General features: G+C 41.0%; 1 protein-coding gene across 1 annotated transcript in view; it reads right to left on the bottom strand.

The window, feature by feature from the left end:
* Positions 1 to 3,287: 3,287 nt before the first annotated feature.
* Positions 3,288 to 19,825, bottom strand: part of cox10 (cytochrome c oxidase assembly factor heme A:farnesyltransferase COX10) — a 30,889-nt gene continuing 14,351 nt past the window's right edge. Inside the window, exons 5-7 of the mRNA XM_080048867.1 lie at positions 9,719 to 9,789; positions 6,034 to 6,266; positions 3,288 to 4,209 (exon numbers count right to left, since the gene is read on the bottom strand). Of these exons, the coding sequence (XP_079904993.1) occupies positions 3,791 to 4,209; positions 6,034 to 6,266; positions 9,719 to 9,789 (723 nt within the window). The 3' untranslated portion in view covers positions 3,288 to 3,790. The remainder of the gene's footprint in view (positions 4,210 to 6,033; positions 6,267 to 9,718; positions 9,790 to 19,825) is intronic.

The following is a 19,825-nucleotide window of genomic DNA, read 5'->3' as shown; positions in this document are numbered from 1 at the left end:
TTAACAGGCTGCTTTTATGAATCGTTATTTATTTTTTCGCGATGATTTTTAGGGTAATATTAGTCGAAATGTATTTACTTTATCGTAGCAAAGAGAGTCTGCATAGTAAAGAAAATCTCCACTCTACATATGGAGCAAGGTAATAAATGCCATTATGGTTTGAGAGGATTTTTGGAAATAATTCAGTCATTTCTGAAAACCAGCGCGTATAGCCTTCACACGCAGAGAGAGAGAAAGAGAAAGAGAGAGTGACACACACACACTTTCTTAATATCTTGAAGAGCCCAGCTTAAATGTATAAAGCTCCACGTATAGTGAATGTGCTCTTAATTTCCAATTTAGACCGAAGAAGAAGCAGAAGGGGAAGGAAAACCAGATACTTGCGGCGAATAGTTTTCTACTGAGACTGAAGATGAGTCAAAACAGATATGTAATTCAAACCCCGGGAACTTTCAGCCGCGTATGAAAGGACTTTCACTGACAGAATAATTTTCATGGTTTCAAACGAGCGGGCAGACAGACTCAATGTGCACAACGTCTGCTGAGACGAATAGTATATTATTTTCTTTCCAGTTTTGGCTGCAATTAAAGTAGTTAAAGCCATGCTGAAGTAACGGCCTGAGTCTTTATAATACAAATAAAAATAAATACACTAAATGAATAGGACATCTAATGGAACGAGTCAGGTAAGACGAATTAACTTTAAAAGAAGAAACTTGTCTTTTCATGTCATTTAATAGTCTATTTTCCTCGTGATGAGCCTACGAGACGTTCCCTCACACCGTGTTAAACAGTCTAGGTATGCTGAAAGTTTTTTTTTAATTCCTTAAAGGGGTAGTGATTTTACAATGCTGGTTGTGTAGATTCAGTCTAAATATTGCTCAAGGATTACCGCAGCTCTTTGGGCAAAAGACAATCTCTGAGGAGAGGCCAGAGATCATCAGTCATCCTGAGATTTCATTGCCTGGTTTGAAGGAGGAACACGAGCTGTTGTACTGTACACTATTTCCCCTTCCTCTGATCTGAGTCTGTGGATATTAAAGCTGCCCCCACTGGGGTCGTGTGCAAAATTGCCGTTCGGGGACTCTGTCCTGTTTACAGATGCATATTTTGCTCTTCAGTCTGTTGACTCTGGCACGGAAGTCCAGACTCGCACTGTGCGGCAAACAACATGGCGCGTTTAATGACTGATATCAGCAGTGGGAAAAGAGAGAAACCTCAATGTTTTTATGCCTGGAAATGAGAGAGGAGAACATGGAATACTGTTGGCTTAAGGAATAATGATACATGGACTTTTTGAAGTTTTTCTTCAATTTGCATGAGAGTTCAAGTGATAGATCTAAAGTACAAAAAAAAAAATGTACTAACCATTCACTCTTTTATGTAAAATAATGAATTATACCTAACATGACTTCATGGTATCCCTGCATGATTGATCAAATACATAGTCACTAAAATACTTAAATATCACCTCCAGACATCTTGTAATACGTATAAAATACTGTTGAGTTATAATATGTGTCTGGTATGCTCTTCTGTGGAACAAAAAGGCCAGTTACCTCATTAAAAAGTCTGGAAATTGCATACTCCATCCCTGTACTAAAATATAATTAATTAAATACAAAGTTTTAATTACTGGTCAAAAGTTCCACCTTCACTGAAAAGTACAAGTCAGCATTATGTGCACTGGAGGTTTAAAGTTTCCACATCTGAAATGTTGAGTTCTACGTACTAAGAAGTAAAAGTTTTGCCAAATCATTTTTGGTTCATAAAGTTTTTCAGACAGTTTTACACAGTTTAATGTTTGAATCAATATTTCCACCGACTTGGTTTTAAATCCGCTTGGTAGAGAATAAGTTGGTAAAACTTTTATTGTTTGACATCCTTATTACGTACAACTCAAATATGAAGTTTGTATAGGCCTACTTAAGAAAGATACATTTTCATTAAGATACGTTTTCTCCACAAATGATTGGCTTAAATGTAGGTTGTTTTCCTTAAAAGTTAAAGTTGGCCTCAAAACTAAAATATCTAGTGAAGACATACATGTTTCACAGTGACGTTACTAAAACACAGTTTTCAGTGGAGAGGGGCTTTAACATTCCCTAATTACCAGTTTGAGAAAAGTTTTTTGAACAACTTCAATGTCTTAAATGTAAAGATAAACTTGCTCAAGGGTAAGGATAATTAAGATGAATTTACCTTTCATCAGAACAGCAGCTCCGAGGCGTCCCTGTTGAATAATCTGAGGAGGATTGCAGCTGTAGGATGAGTCTTAATAAATCAGGCAGCTGAAGGCTCATTTATATAGGCCTAATGCTGAATACTAAATATAATGCACATCCTCAAACATCACCCTCACAAGTAGAAGTAGCACTAAGAGTTAAGGACACATTGAAAAAAGTTTGTTCTTTTGAGTGATAGGACAAGACAGCACCAGTCATCACTCCACCCCTATAGGAGCGGACGTTGTAAACCATGACAGGCTGTGACACTGAGCCCTGGAGGTTGGCTACGACATTCAATCTACGCACAAGTTGAAGTTGGGTGTGTTTTTCTGTGTATTTTTCCCCAACTTTTCTCCCGACTGTAAAGCAGCTGGCTCTTACGCTCCCCTTTCCCCCTCTCTTGATATGGAACTCTGGATCCGGTCGGACGTTGCTTTTTACGAGGATGTCGAGCCGTTTCAGGTCTCTCTCTCTCAGCCTTGGACTAAATCCCACAGTCCTACTTTTATGGATGGAGGATGGCAGTGACGGGAAAGGGGGCGCTTGATTCTCTCGAGTGCGCTGATGGAAATGTAACCGAATACCAAAACTAGGGGTAAAGGGGCGGAAGTGGAGCACATGTTGACTGACAGGTGTGGACGTGGCCTGCTAAATAGAGCTTATTGGAGGGATGGGGATTTTGCTTAAAGTGAGTGTATCTACCAAGGCTATAAGCAGCAGCACCTAACAAGGTGTGTGTGTGCGCGTGTGTGTGAGAGAGAGAAGTTACAGTAAAAAGTAAATGACGACAACATAGATTTACAATAATGATGAGTTTATTGTTAGAGAACATTTGCCCTTGTATTTCACACAGGGGTCACCTATTCCCTTAGTTTTGGTGCAGGCCAACCGTGCAGAAGTAACCGTGTTGCATTATGTAAAGGAATAAAGAAGACACATCAGTGCATTTGCTGAGTAGCAAAATGCATAGAGGCGTAAAATAAACTGTCAAGTAACAGGGTTTGAGTGAAAGTTGAACAACAATCAAGAGATATCAGGCGCTGTGTGCGTGTGTGTGTGTAGCTGCTTCACAATATATATTTGTCCTATATTCATACACTGACTGAACGCCAAATGTAAATCGTTTGATATAACATGATGTCTTCATATCCATAACACACACCTCCCCCCCCCCCCCTTCTCTCATTAGTAATCTACAGATTGTGATCCCTGTGTGTGTGGATCCATAGGAGCGATTTACACTTTACAAGATCATTAAACATCAGTCATGTACAACATAAGAGAGGTACTGATGGGCCCCAACATAAATAAATACAGAATATATACACTTTGAAATTATTACTACAACCCGATGTAATTATGTGTTTTTTTTTCTTTGTCAATCAGCTATTTTTGATCCAAACCATTTGCAGCTCATTTCCTGATCTGCGGAGTACCACTTTGCTTAAATGAAAACATAGTTAAAAATAATCCATCCTTCCAAGCACAATAAGTGGTTACGGGTGACACTGAGGGAGTGTCTCAGAAGAGATAAAGGTCTCAGATGTCTTAAAATCAGCCAGTTAGCTTGGCAGTGCGAGGGCTATAGATGCTGGTTCTTCTGGATCTTTGCGAGGCTTTTTACAGGTTAGCGCTAGCAGCAAAAGCATAGGCAGGTGCCACAGGCTACAGAAGAACAGCTTGCGGGCGTTGTTGCGGTCTCCCTTGCGGTAGAAGCGGAAGGCCAGGTAGCTGATGTACAGATTGATGGGTAAGGAGATGATAGGGAAGGTCCAGGTGGTGACATCCAACACAGGGGCTATGGTGGACAGGCCGATCAAGCCCAGGCTGTGACGCAGGGCCACTCGCTTACACATGCCCGGGTGGGTGACCGACATCATGCGGTAGCCCCCGCGCGAGTAGTCCTCCCTCAAGTTCCAGCTGAGAGCGTTGAAGTGGGGGAACTGCCAGCAATACAGGAAACCTCCCAGCAGCAAGGCACCTGGGGGGGGGGAGGGAGAGATTTAAGAATTACGAAGGAGGGGATTAATGAAGTACAGACTGAGGGACGGAAACTAATCTGCTGATGGTTTAATTCACACTCAGCGTGCCAAATGTGGATGAAAGGACCTCCTCTTTAATCTTATAATGACAATACAAGGCAGTTCTTTCAAACACATATATCTCGCAAAAAAAACCAAGAGAAATGTTTATCCTTCCTCCAAGAATATTTCACCCAGAAATAACCAAAAACATCTGGCACCATTTTAACGAAAAAATTCAACTTTTCCAATAAAATGCTGTGTAGTGTGTACTATAAAAAATCCGACAATGCAGCAAAATATGTTCTCTAGTTAACTAAACTTTTCATACAGCTAATGAGTGAATGATAGAGAATAAAATGCGCTTAGCTTTATGCTCAAACATAGCCAGCCAGTTTTTGCAACACTACATAAATATTAACCCCGCAGTTTTTCCCTCTAATGTACAGTTACATTAAATATTGTCGGAAGTAACACAAATGTTGCAGATTATCATTACCGGTTCCGTTCCTCATTACTGTAAACCTGTGGTCATGACTCATGTATGGATCAAAACCAGAAGAACAAGTGTATAAACCTACAGGAAGTCAAGAACCCCCACCGACCCACAGACCCACCCACTCTAAAACGCCTGTGTTTCATAATCTGTGTAAGGTTGACGCACATAACCTGTGGACTTTTTGTTATGTTTACTTAAAGTACTATTTAGTGAGTCAGGACAGCAAACAACAGAAAATTCCACTTAGTTCAGAGAGCGACAAACAAAGTACAGGTTTTTCTTCTGTCTGGCTTTTGGTCAACATGTCAAATCGCATATTAAAACAGTTTCGAGACTTTTTGTGCTTGTAAATGACTGGACTCTGCTGATTGGAGGGGACATTTTGAGAACATTGGCCATGTAGATGTATTTGCTGTATTCATTTGGCTTAATCATTTGATAACGTTTATTCAGAGGGGAAGGTTCCGCTCACAGAATAGGCTAAATGTGTTCTAAGGCTTTGATGAACGTGGATGAGTTACCATGGATTCAATGGCCATCTCCTTCAACATCGGAAATTGAACGGATAGAACCGCTTTCATTTGACAGATGTAAAGGCTAATATGTTCATTATGTGGAAAGGGCAAACCAAATATTTGTAGCAGAAATATAAACTTGTGTTGAGCGCTTCTCAGGGAAGCAACACGACAAAAACACATTTCATACCGTTGCCATAACAGAACACTTAATGTGTCCAGCAAACAAGCAGAAAAAGCCCCCCCACCAAGCATCTCACAATAAGTACATTTAAACTCAACAGGAACCAGGCACAAACATGTTTTAATCAAGGAACACATTAAAGTGATTAAAGCAGAGCTGCAACTAACAATTGTTTTCAATATTGAGTCATCGTTTGGTCTAGAAAAAAAGATTTAAATTAAATTAGTTTAGACAATAAGCAATCATTTATATTTGAGAAGCTTGAATGGGTGAGTTTTGGGCATGTGTGCATTCTGTCGATTGGCTAATGAATGTCCCATCGTCTGTGTACACTTGGGGTGAAAATTATTATAAATCTGTATAAATTATTTTTGATAATTTTCGACAATTGATCAATTCCTTGTATAAAATGTCAGAAAAAAGCGGTAAGTCCAATTCACTTTCCAAGAGAACAAAGTGGAATTGATGGCTTAATGCGATCAACAGACCAAAACCAAAGACATATCATTTTCACTGATATAAAACAGAGAAAAGCACTTTGTTTGTTAAAAATAAATATTCCATTAATTTAGCCGGTGAGTCATACCTAGATCCATAGAGCCTGTGGCGGCGGTCCAGCCCATGATAGGAGGAATAGCTCCTACTAAGGCTCCCACCCAGGTGTTGCTGATGCTCAGCCTCTTGAGCGGCGTGTAGCAACAGGTGTACAGGAAGATGTTGATGGCGCCCAGGAAGCCCGTCAACGGATTGACTGCCAGGGTGAGAAGAGTCAGGCCGGGGACTCCACAGGCCAGAGCAAAGGACACCGCATGGAGGGGACTGGTGGAAAGAAAGAGAGGGAAGAAATGCATAAGAAACTAAAAGATCAGTTGTCAGAAGTTTTCTTTTTTTTTTGATAAAAAGGTAAAATACAATACTGAGAATCTGCAGGCTTAAACAAAAGCACATCAACGTCATAGGAATTATGGAATGATAAAGTTGTGTCGGCTTGTGCAGTCACCAGATAAGACGATGATTGCTCAAAACACACACACAGGCGCGCACAGACCCACAGGGGGCCACACACTTGACAGTCAGCAGCCTTGCATGGCTGAGTCTCAAAACAGGAGGCTTAGAGGAAGCTCATCTGATAAGAGTTTGTCAGGAATAAAAGTAGCCCCGCGAGATAAAGAACATGTGCACACGCCTGAGATCAAAACTAGCTGAAGAAAACCACTGCGGCACACACAGGCGCTTTCAACCGGATGAAGACTACTTCCTCCTCCTCCTCTCATCTTTTATTGAAAGCAGTGATGGCGAGGTCTGGTTCAAATTCACCAGTAAATGCCCCATAAATTAAAGAGAGGGTAAGATTAAAATCTTGACCGAACGCAGCCTTTCTTCAAAAAGCAAACAGGGCTTTTATTTTGGTGGTGTGGCCGGCCATGCAGGGCGATTGGTGCATTAATGTGATTAGTGGTTATGTGTGTTTCATGTGGGCTGAGGTGGGGCCGTGCAGGCTGGCTGTGGGCTGTCGACAGTCTAGCTCAGTGGGGGTCGGAGTGTGTGTGTGTGGGGTGGGGGGGCGCAGCGTCACATGGTCTGAGGTGGGCTAAGTGTCCTCTGCTTACAGTAGGACACAGCCTCAGTCCTAACATCAGGTGGGTAATGTCAATACACAAAGCCAATGACGTGGCCGTTTAGTTAGACCAAAGGCAAAACCCTATTAGGTTAAAGAAACAGGATGAATTGACTTAAAACTAAGACGCCTGTTAAATATTCAAGTGCTCATGAAAGGGCAAAGTAAACTGTAAAATCCTGAACTGTCCAAATTCAAAACCGTGCCTAGAACACAGCAGCTTCAAGGACTGGTGTAGAAATGGGAACAGACCATACTGTAGATTGGTAAAACCTACAAACACGAGACATCTCAAATACAAGCACTACTTCCACACATTTTCTTTCCCTTGAGGACAAGCAGAAGAAGCAAATATTGAAGGTAAATACTCAGAACACCATGAAATGACTTTTCCTAGAGGACCATTCTAGTGTGCTACTGTATCAAAGCAGAAACAGGCATCCGTAAAAAAACACTTTGCTTTGCTATTTATGATGCAACTTGTGGGGAAAATGCTGAAATTCATTGGATACGATGGCAAACAACAAAAGCAAAGCAGGACGTGAAATTCCTATTACAAATATCATATTTCTTCATTATCATTCAGTTAAAACTTAAAATCAAACTTTGTTTAAAATGAAAGTTATTTCTTGAAGTTATCTTTACAAATGAAACTTCCTTTGCCAAAAAAGACCATTAGATGTGGGTGAAAACCTTGTAAATTGAAGTGGAATGGAAAATGATTGTTAAATGAATGAAGCAATCTTAGTGTGACCGACTGACAGCGACTTGATCAGATAAGAAGAATCGTTTAAACAACACACACAAAGGTGACAAAATCTTTATCTTCAGGCTCCAAAATTGGAAAAAATGCAAAATAAATGCGTAACTAATATTTGTTCAACATCACCACATGTGGTAACCTCAAACCCTGTTAAACTTCTACAAAGCTTGAGGGACTGCGATCCACATTTTACAGCAAACAATAAAAGATGAGAAAGATGATGACACTCTTGCAGCCCTGACATACAATGACAAGCTGTGTCCCATACTAAAACAAGACTCCGGCAGTAACACAGATGTATTGGAAGGGGCGTCATTACACAGCCCTGTCTTGAAGTCAACATGGAGAATGTGTAAAATGTGGCCTAGTGATGGCTTGTTTGACAGGACAGTCCAGCCTCCCATCTGTTCGCTGTCTGAAGACTGTATGTGTGAGAGAGACGCAGGGAGGGCCGAAGAGAGAGATATCTGGTGTTTCTATACATCTCTTAAAAAGACTGACACCTCTTCTCAGGGAAACACTAAAAGCTAGATAGACGAGGCTGTGTTTAGACAGCGGAAGAACATCTTCAATCACCAGCTCAACAGCACGATAGTCCACTTTTAAAAAAGCGTGCCAGTGGAGAAATTCCTGAAAGTAGGATGAGATAGCTGTAGGGTAAAGTCCAGTTATGTTACCAACAGGCTGTTCAGTCATAAAGTGGCAATGCTGCTATACATGCACATCTCAATAAATTAGAAAATCATGGAAAAGTTCATTGAAAAAATGTAAACTTCATTACACAAAGTAAAGTGTGTCGGGTCTGTCTTTTTATTTTATTTTGGTGATTACAGCTTACAGCTCATGTTATAAAAAATCTAGTAAGTCATGAAATATGAATAATACATACAACCAATTAAAAATGGATTTTAAATACTGAAATGTTGACCATGTGAAAAGTTTATTCTAGCTCAGCTCTGTATGTGGATCGGACTGTTAGAGGAGCATTTAATCCTCTCATGTCAACAGGTTGTTTGCTTTAGTTCTTCCTGACTGAAAATGAAAGGAGAGGTGGGAGCTTGTTCCTGTAAGAGTGAAATGCTAAGGAGGCAGTTTCCTGGCATGGACAATGGCTGCAGAGGATATGTGGTTGGTTTGTGGTTTTTTGTTTCATGCTTGGGTGACTATCTGTGCAGGTAGAGACGAGCACATTCAGCCATTGAGTCAGATTTGTAGGAGCGTGGCGATGCACGCAGTTCACTGAGCACCAATGCAAAAGGTTATCTGACATCTAAACAGTGAAGGTAGCAACATAAGGGGTGGACAGGTAAACTACACCATTACCTCCTCCTTCCAAACCTGGCAACGAGCTCGAGTTACGACCGACAGGTGTAAAGCAGAGGGATCCTCACTGCTGGCATGCGTTTCTGTTATTGGCACCTAAGGCCTATGGCAGGCAGCCGCTGCTACTCCACATACACAGCTACAGTTCTGCTTGAGGGGCCATACAAATTCAATAACTAAAAGTGGAACAGAAGGTTGTGTAAGTCAATATGAGAAGTGCTACTGTTTTATTTAAAGTGCGATTATAATATTGCCTTCAAATACGCATAGGCGTTTGGCATCACAAGTTGTTGGGGTCATGTTACCTCCCTGGAAAGACTAGCTAAGGATAAGGTCAGTGAGTATGTAGCCGTATGAATTGTACCAAAGGCAGCTTGGGTGGCTAAGTATTTTTTAATGTGGTGTTGCTGCGCTGCATCTATACTGAACTGAACTCCAACTCATGCTGAGCTGTTCCGTCTCTCCTCCTTCACTTGTTAAAGCGATAAAAAGCACACATGGAGGTTACTATGCCAAATATTTCACACAAGTTCATGAAAAATATGAAAAATACAGAAAGCTGATTACCTGATTTGACCTCTGACGAGCGGCCGGTTCTTTGTACGGTTCATGTTGGAGTCGAAGGGCACCTCAAAGTACTGTGGAGACAAAAAAAAAAGTGGGTTAATGCAGGAAACCCATAAACACATCCATATTTTTCCTGTGCACATACACTTTATCTTTAAGACTTTAGAAAGTCATCACTATAGGTGTTTAAGTAGAATTTAAGCAACATGGATGCATTTAAGTCATTTTCTTGCACATCTCCTACACGGCAGCTCTAAAAAGGTAGTGGTACTGATGTGGTGATAAAAATGTAAATATTCAGGAGTTTTTAAGTGCAGAGGTTGGGCTGAGATACAGTACATAGGAAGAACAAAGGTTTGAAGTTCAACCATTCTGAAAAGGCACACAAACAAAGGTGTGACTGGAAAGATGGCTGCCTCTTTGAGTCTTTCTATGCCACATCTGCTTAAGGGACGTTCATAGAAATTTTCTGAATGAAATGCCCACCATGCACTTGGATAGTAAATGCACTGGAGATGGAATGTGGAGGCATTGAGCTGTTGGGGGGGGGGGGGTGTCCTGGGATAAAACTATGTGAAAAACTACTTATACTCCTGTTTTATGATCTGCTCTGGAGGAGTACGCTTCAAAGTGCTCCCATGAGATTGGCAATGTGTGACTAAAATGCAAACACATGGGGTGCTTAAATGCAGGAACTGGCTAATCTGTGTGTGTGCGCGTATGTGTGTGTTTGTGTGTGTGTGTGTGTTATCGCACACATGGATATAGATGTGTGTATAAGAGCCTTTGACTAATGAAGAAAACAGATTAAGCACTTAGACTATAGGATATCAAGATCCATCTCTTCTGATATATGGTTCACATAAAATATCTAATAAACAGATTTCTTCCACGTTGCTCTTCTTAAAACCCAGTGCCTAGATTTACTGCACTCATGACACCGGAAAGCCACTATATTATTTAAAAAAACTGGCTGTCAGGCATTGCATTTCATTTTGTCTAGATTTTTTATTTTGAAGAACATTAGGGAGTGGGCTGCATAAGATATCTCACAATCCTCGACTGGGACTTGGGAGTCGAGATCGAAATACAAATGACCAACGCAAAGATCAAACATGTTTGATAACAATTTGGTTTCCTCAAAGGAGATCTGGAGTTTGGTAGGAACATCTAAACCCATGAGAATGACTGCTGAAACGCCTACCACAAATCTCCATTTCAGCCGTTGGGGATGGCTAGAAGTGGATCATGATGCTACCCTTTGGTCAAAGCATAGTAATAGTACTATTTGAAAATAAAAATTAACAACACAGCAACAATCGAAATTGAGCCTTTGATGGTCGTGCCTACAACCAGTAAAAAGGTAAGTAAATATGTTTCCTTATTTGGCTCCAGTTACTGTTGAAATTGCAGAGGCACTAAAACCCTTCAAGCAAGCGCCCAAAGACATTAACATTTGTGGTGGAAAAGCTCTCTCCATATGCTCCAAAGAAAACCTCCTGCTTTTCTTTTCCACCTTTGCTTCAGTTGTAGCGGAGCACTAGCTAGCTGGGTCTGACTGGACTGGGCCGGGCTAATGGGACAGCTGTGTAGGCGGCTGTGGTGGGACCTCAAGGCCCGGGCTGAGGTGTTAATTCTATTTCCTGGGTCAGGAAATGCTTCAGGAGGTCAGGGGCCGCCTGAGAGAGAAATGCACTTTGTGGCCAGAGTGGTGCCGAACCAGGCCTCAAGTAGGCCCGGGGCCAAGCCCGTTGCAACACTGCTCACATAAAAAAAGAGTCCAATTTTGTTTCCAATAACATCTTACATGTATAAAAAGAAGAAAATACCAAAATACTAAATACCAGTGCTCTGTGCAAAGCTCCACAGTCCACACATGTATATAAAGGCACCTGTACAGTAAATTAAAGAAGCAAAAAAGAAATACTTTCCAGAATTTCGAGGAAAGTATTTGAAAACCTACAGTTTTGCCAATGTTTGGATGATCCTGTCGTGTGTGTATTCGGATAATATGATTTGAATGTCAAAGTCACTCAGTCCACCTTCTGTCTATGCTGTTTTGTCATTTCACAGTCTGTCCTGCTCTGCTCTCGTTCCTCCCTCTCTTGCCTTCTAAGTCGAAGTGCCTCATCTGGTTCACGTCAGTGGCCCTCTCAGCGCATGTCATTATTTACGCCCAGCACTGCCATGTGTTATAGTGATGGCATTAAAATGATTTGCCCATTTGTGTTCTTGTGTGTGTTGCTACAGGTAGGTCTAAAAGTTTGGTTCAAGGTCAGTTTAAAATCGAAAGGACTTCACGAGTCGAGGTTATAGCTTTCAGCAACAAGCTCAATCTCCAGTTGGTTACATCTGACTAGTGTACACCAGTGTATACTCTAATGCAGTTGCTTAATGCTAATATGCCTTGAATAAAGTTGCCACAAAAAATGTAAGCTAACGCCAAAGCACTGCATATTATTAGATTCAGTATTTAGAAGGCTGAATAAAATGTCTATGAAATAGAGAAAAACAGACCTTTGTTTATTTGTCTGTTTTAACCGGATGTAGCTTTGCTCACATCACTCACTGACTCACCGTGACAAATCCAATTGATATTGCCAGCTTTTGTTTATATTGCAAGCTCTGCAGTTCATTTCTGAGTCACTCACTGACAATGCTGAGCAGTGGAGCAAAACAAAATGGGGCATATTTGATATGTAGCGTACCTACAGCAAAACAAACAAAAGGTTTCGGATATGGATGAATGGATTGACCGGGCCACTGATAACGATACAGTTCCATCAAAACTGACTGAATCAATGCCAACCCCAAACCCTATAGATAACCTCTGCATATACTTAGAGAAATAGCTTAGAGATTGAACAGGAAGTTATGGAGTTGACTGCTGCTTTCAATTATGAACACACACACACACACACACACACACACACACACACACACACACACACACACACACACACAGACTATATAAAACCCATAACTGTAGCGACAATTATCTGCCACATGATGAGGACGGAAAACAAAGACCAAAGTGAGAAGCAAAGGAGAGGGGGTGTTCTGTTGCCAGATCCTCGGAGCTACCATACAGAACGTGATTTACTGCCAACCACCAGGGATCAATTGATAACAGGCCGCAGGCAGGCATTTCCTACTCTTGTATGGAAGCTACGGAAGATAACTTGGCTTTGTGATATTCATGCTATTATTTATTGGGACACCGACGCAGTAAAAATTCAAGGGCTGAGTAGTTTGGATTAGAGCTTTCCCTAACTTGGAATTTGTTCAGTCTAATCGGATCTGCCTTTTCTATACAGAGATTTGACCATTTGCAATACTTTTTGGCAATGGCAATCAGAAAAAAAAGCATCGGAGTTAGATATTCGGCCTTGTTCTGTCTACACATAAGTGGTGGAGTTTTTAGATAATTGAAAACTGAGCTTTTGGAAAATGCCCTCCAGGGTTAAGATGTTTTAAAAGTGTGTTTTGCCTGTATTCGTGTTTACAGGTGGAAGAGGTTTTGGGAAACGATGGCGTAGATGTGACTGCTATTTTCACTCAGTCAATATTGTGTAGTTGGCCCGCATTAGCACCAAATTAAGTAAAATCAAAAGAAAACGTTGTGGGTGACTGGGTTCCTTACTATCCTCACAACTCCTAACTGCGTGCAAAAAACCACAATCGGAAGGGCATTGAAGGTCAGAAAGGAGCGATACAGCAACTACACGTGTGCATTGGCTGTGTTTACTCGAGATTCAGGAGTGTGCCTAAACACAGGAACAAGAACACACACAGCTGAGCAGCTGTATGGCTTTGGCTGACAGGAACATCAGCTGGTCTAAACAATGTATCTCTCTCACTTTGCAAAGGGAAACCCAGGTGCACGGGATAAACCCTACAAAAAGACCAAGTCATCACTTGTCAGTATGTCACCTGTTTGCACACCAGAGTTGAATGGCAGACTCAAACATCCACAGGGCTGGGAGGTGCTCAAATGCATGCGAGCTAAGCCTACTTTTTATAAAAAGCATGAGAGCGCTCAAAGCCCCCTTCAATCCAAACTGTGAACCGTCTCTGATCAACCACTTGACAAACAAGAGGCCTAAGAAATACATAGATTAAGCTTTCCTCAGAAGTCAGTTCAATGGTTCTGGAAGACATTTATAATGCTGTCAAGTCAAACAAGATGTAATGAAAAGAAATGGAACAAAACAGAGAAGACGTGCAATTCGACTTGTTACAACACAAAAATTGCGGGTATGGAAGGTCAAGGTTCTTTCAAGGTGTTTTTGGGGTAGAATGTTGTGTCATAGAAATGCTACTGATTTATCTTGTAAAATGAAGAGCCTTGGAAATATCTGAGCAATGCTGTTTTTTTTTTACACTGCTTCCATGTAGAACCTGTTAAACACTTTAAAGTACTTGTTAAATTTTTTGCAAGAAGCTGTGTGTGTGTGTGTGTGTGTGTGTGTGTGTGTGCATTCAGCTATACATATCAGCCCAATGAGCATTAGGTTGCACATGGTTTGGTTATAAAAAGTCGGAAAACATACATTTAGGCCAAGAAATAACTGGATTTTGGCACTAAAGTGTTAAAAAAAGTGCTGAGGCCATCTCCATCACTTCATTTCTGTCATTGAGAAAATAGTAATAATATTTAGTTCATGCTATCGGTGTTGGAGGTGCAAGATAAAAACAGGAGACACATGTCTGGTTCTGGAATGCTGCATATGGACAGCTGGCAGATGTTTCTGGGGTTCCTCGCCCTCTGCAATCCTTTGATGTGGTGAAATGATATGGGATCGGCGGGTGTGATTAGACATGAAAAGCTCAAATCGTTTGCAATGTTTAATTCATGAAAGAAGAAATCGAAAAAAAATAAAAAATCTAGTTAAAATGTGGACCAGACTTGTTTTTACATTAAGTAGTCCATGTTTCCATGTTTGCACTGTGACTCATTATGTGGAATAGAATCATTAGATGCATGCACGTACACGACAAGCCAGGTCGAAACTACTTAATTATTGGTCTTCCACATACAAGAACTTCGCCCTCCTGCTAATGTACACTAAAGTCTGCTTTCGTTCTTCTTAGAGAGTGTCACTGTAAAGATTGCAGTCCTGTGTCTGGCCAAAGAGTGGATCACGTCTCCCTTTAAGCGGTTGGCTGAACCCACACCTCTTCCCATTCTCTTTATAGTGGTCTGTGTAGAGCTGCTGGCAGCGGTTCAGCTGGCACGGCCTCTCTCTTGATTAATGGACCAAGTGTGGGACAGTGAAGTGCTAAACTGTCCTTATGTTAATCAGCCAATTAATGCTGAGTTGAGCCACATTACCTCGTGCCCTAATCAGTCCCTTTGCCTGTGAAGATACGGGCAAGATCTGGGAAAGCTTACTGGTGGGGCAGCAACATGCTAGACCCTCACTTCCTGGGCCATGAAGACAAGGAAGAAGGAGGGGTGGAACAAAAAGAGGCCCAAGCTTGGAAAAGGAAAATAAAATGCTAAAAGTAGACGATTATTCTTCATCTGATCAAAGGAGGCATTGACAGCCGCTGCTTTGGCTCCATAAACAACAAAGAAAAATTATTGGTTGGCAGCTAAAGATAAATGAGTCTTGTCTATTCCTGTTCTGTACTGAAGACCATTTTAAAGTGCTATGGCAGGGGGTCTGGGGCACTATGTGCATTGTGTTTAGAATTGATGCCATAGGTTATTGTGTATGCCTTGTGTGTCAGAACCTATCACCGTTTTCATCATTAATGCCACAGTGCCTCCTAGTGTGAGGGAGGACTCGGATTACAAGCCAAACTCTGTGGATGGCTGTGGGAATGACAGTAGATCTTCAGGATTTAAAGTAACAGCAAGAGCTCCTATGATGGATAACACCAAACCTTGATTCAGGCATTTTTTCTATTTGAGTCAAAAAATAGCATAAAATCTTAGAAATGTTAAAGAAAACAAAATCTGTGATTTAGGACCAAAGCTTTTATTAAAATGGTTTGAAGTTGGATTATTAATCTAGAAATAAAGCCAATGCTGACTGACACATTCATAATGAAGCCAATGTAAACATGTCAACTGTGCAAACAAGACAAATTCCTTTGTCGGAGTCTTGGTCATATCTCTAGTCTGCGCCTGATAAGTTAACGTTCCTACTAATGAGGGCATTTCACTCCAGTTCCTGATCACCATAAACTATGCACACACACTTGACTGCTTTCTATTCACTCACAAACTGTGGGAAAACATATCAGTGAAAGCTGAATACATAGAACTAGTCTGTGAGTGTGTGTGTGTGTGTGTGTGTGTGTGTGTGTGTGTGTGTGTGTGTGTGTGTGTGTGTGTGTGTGTGTGTGTGTGTGTGTGTGTGTGTGTGTGTGTGTGTGGTCACTTGTTTAAAAAGAAATAAACAGTCCTTTCCGCCATCAGTGGACATTTGCAAATAGCTGTGAGGGTGTGACTGACATGACATGCAGTTTGAAAGGCTCTCAACAGTTTGGGTGCAGTTGAAAAAGAGGCATGTGCATGACCGTGTGTATGTTTGAAGGGAATGTGAGTGTTTAGATTGTTTTGTCCGCAGCTGCGTCTGACCACAAGGAGACTGCAATGGATGGGGATGGGAATGTGTGTGTGTTTGCCAGCTATAAAACTGCTCTGATACGGATAGTCCTGAAGATCTTTAAGAAATGCACCCTTTCGAATATTAGAAGACACATGGTGTGGACGCATATGAAGGCACTCACTGTTCTCTAAAAACATGACAGCAGCCATCAGCACCTCTGGCAGATTTGCATTTGTGGCAGTGACCCGTGGCAAAATCCAGCCCTTCATCTAGACAGGTTCATTCAACAAGCCTTTCATATCAAAATGAGGACCTCAGAAGAGGACCACGACACATAGTGAGGTCTACTTGTCTCTGTGCAGCCAGCGTTTTCCAAAAACAGCCATAGCAGTAACTTTTGAGGATATACAATTTTAAATCTGGATGGTCAACTACTTATCAATGAACAAAGTCAACTTGGCAGGATAAAATAGTCTTTCAATAAGCTACAATATATAATATAAATACGACATGTTGCCTTTCATAACAAAGTGTGCTGTGATTTTCAATCTTTGCATTCACAATCACTTGCTTTAACAGTATATTTAGTACATTGCAGCTGCTCACAACTTGAAACAAAACAAAACGTTTCTTGGTTAAAAAAAATATATATATAAAAATCCCTGTATTTCCAAACAGATAACCCATCTGGTTTCACCATCTATGAGAAAGATCTTCTATTCCTTTGCCACACTGTAGGAAACTGAAACAGAACTGACTTTACAGTTCCTGTTCTTTTTATCTCTGGCTTGTGGTGAGCACTCTGGCATGCTGGGACACGGGTCACAAGTCTTGTACTGCCTGCTTTTCCTCAGGGGTAACGTTTCTGAAAATATCCTGTGCAGATCCAACAAACTGAACATAAAGTGACACACGCTTTACATTGTTCAATCAGCATCTTTGTTCTCCCTCCCATTCTTCTTGCCAACATGTTCTATAAACCAGATTTTTGATAACGAACATGCAGCTCAGGTTGTCGCAATGCAGTGCAGTTTGGTTCAGGGACAAGAAAAGGGAAGGTCTGGGGAGATTATAGTTAAAGCATAGGTATGCAAATACGTTTTTTTTAAGGCCTTGTTTTTGGCTTTAAATCTCTGCAATGAAGTAAAACTGTTAAACTGAATCCAACTGCATGTAGTGAGAAGGAGCTGTGGGTTTCAACCATTAAACTCAGTTTAATACATTTCCTAGTGTGCTGCTAAAGCCCTTTACTTTTAGTTTCATGATTTTGAGTGACAGAAAACAGAATAAGAAAAAGATTGAGTTATGTTTATTTAGCGTTGGAGCATATGCTGATTCAAGCAATAGAAGTAAACAGAAAAACAGTGGCAAAAAGCAGCAGGAGTATCATAAATAATTTATCCACGAGTTTCAGTCTTGTTTGCAGGAGCAAATGGGATGAGACTGTGTGAACAGAGTAACAAAGTTCCTGTCAGAGTCTGTCTTCCTCCACTGCCAGAGCTTTGCCCCCGAGACCCATCCTTCTCTCAGCCATATTCCCCGTGTCCCCTCGCCTCTCTCGCTATGCCCTCAAGTGGAAAGTCGACTTGTTTGCTTCTCGACGGGTTTTGAAAGTGAGCTGTCAACCATTCCAGTGAATGTTACAGAAAACCTTCCTGTTGGGATGATACATGATGCAGCTTCCAGTGTGAAAAGCAAGTGCTGGCACAGTTCTTAGTGGTGAGTCGCATTGATGGTCACAAACCCAAGGATTACACTATGTTTAGGTGAGGTGAGAGACAAACTGGAGCACAATAATAAAGTCTTTAAAACAAATATCTGAATATTTAAAATGTACAACAGAATATATTAAACAATTAAACTTGTCCAATGTCCATACTAAAGCATGTTCTTTTAATCGAGAAACTTTCAGTCTGCCTTTTTGAAGCTAAAATTATAAGAAACCCCCCTCAGCACCGTTAACAAAGCACACAGCGGAAATGTTTAATCCACAGGAACTGGGACAAAAGACGTTCAAAGTAACACACACACACACACACACATGGGTATAACCACTCATGAACACACACCCTACTGTCTATCATTCTCCAACTGATTACCATTGTGTGGGTGTATAATGAATGGGAACACAGCAGTGGTTACTTCCTACTGCTTGAATGAGTGACATTAATGGGGGTCATAGTAAAACACACATGTTGCGCTTCAAGGCCTTTTTTGTGTGTTCATGGTGGTTGTGTTGGAGGCGTGTGGGCAGCCAAATAGTGCCACAGAGGATGAGTGCAGCACGAGCCTTTGCTGAATTGGTCGTGAATGAATTACACAAGGTCTCCTTTACCACATGGCAACAAATGTTCAAGAGGAAGAAAAATAAAACACTGTTTTTCTTTAGACTTTTGGTACTGTATAAATCAACACCCCTTTAATTATAGTTTTAAGTCATACAGCCACACGTACAGAAGATACATCACATTTAGTTGTATGCAGACAAGGCAGCAATGTTTCTAAAAGCTAGCTTACAGGTGAGCCTCGGTAATGACAGAAAACAGTTATTAGGACGTAAAGCATTGAAGGCTAAAGTAATGTTATGCTGCAGACACAAACAAAGACAGAAAAAATGTGTGCATCTACAATCCCTTTGTGATCTTCAGTTGGGTTTAGCTTCAAAGTAAAAAGCATTACCTCATAATAATAATAATAATAAAAAGAGAAGGGGGATAGGTATACAGTTGACATCAACACATGCAGAGGGAGTACACATGTTCAAGCCGCACACACCCAGAGACATACACACCTAGTAATCAACAGTGACTACATGACAGAGTCTGACAGACTGCCATGCCATCATTGTATGACTGAAGATCCTTTTAACTATCTACAGTGTTTCCTGTGACACAGAGAAAGAGAGAGGTCCACACCCAACATGAAGGAAGGCTCCCCTCGGGTGAGATAGGAACAGTTGGACGAACATGCTGACAGAAGACACAAGTAATGCTATACTGAGGCAGACACACAAAGGTAGACTTCCTAAGCCTTTTGTGCTTTTCTGTGTCGCCACCCCATATAAAAAGGGCAGTATATGTTGTATGTCACCGGAAAACTTTAAATCGGGAAGGGCCTGTGCAACTGCTCATGTTACCTAAGGGCTAGCTACACTGATAGGACAAAGCCTAGAAAAAAAAACATTAATATGAGAAACAGTAACCAGGTTGTTACTGTTGACAACCACAATTTATTGGGGGTCGTCACAATCCTCAAACCTCAATACTAGTTGATTTTCGACAGCATAAGTTACTACTCTCAGCGTTTTGTGACACACAATGTTGTTGTTGTAAAGTGATTGATGAATTAACGGAATAACAAATATTGAAAAAAGGGGAGAAGAGCAGCCTTTTTATGGCGTCATTTTAGATACTTTTTAACAGTCCGATTAGAGGAATAGGCATACTGTTCAGGTAGTGCAGATTGTTTCAACCAAATCACCTGGGTTGCCCCTAAAGCGTATACACAGTGAAACTCTATCCTTTAAGAATATGAATTTAAGGAA

The sequence above is a fragment of the Ammodytes marinus genome (assembly GCF_949987685.1).
Source record: "Ammodytes marinus genome assembly, chromosome: 20".
In the NCBI taxonomy this organism is placed as follows: Eukaryota; Metazoa; Chordata; class Actinopteri; order Uranoscopiformes; family Ammodytidae; genus Ammodytes; species Ammodytes marinus.
This window is presented reverse-complemented; position numbering and strand designations above follow the sequence as displayed.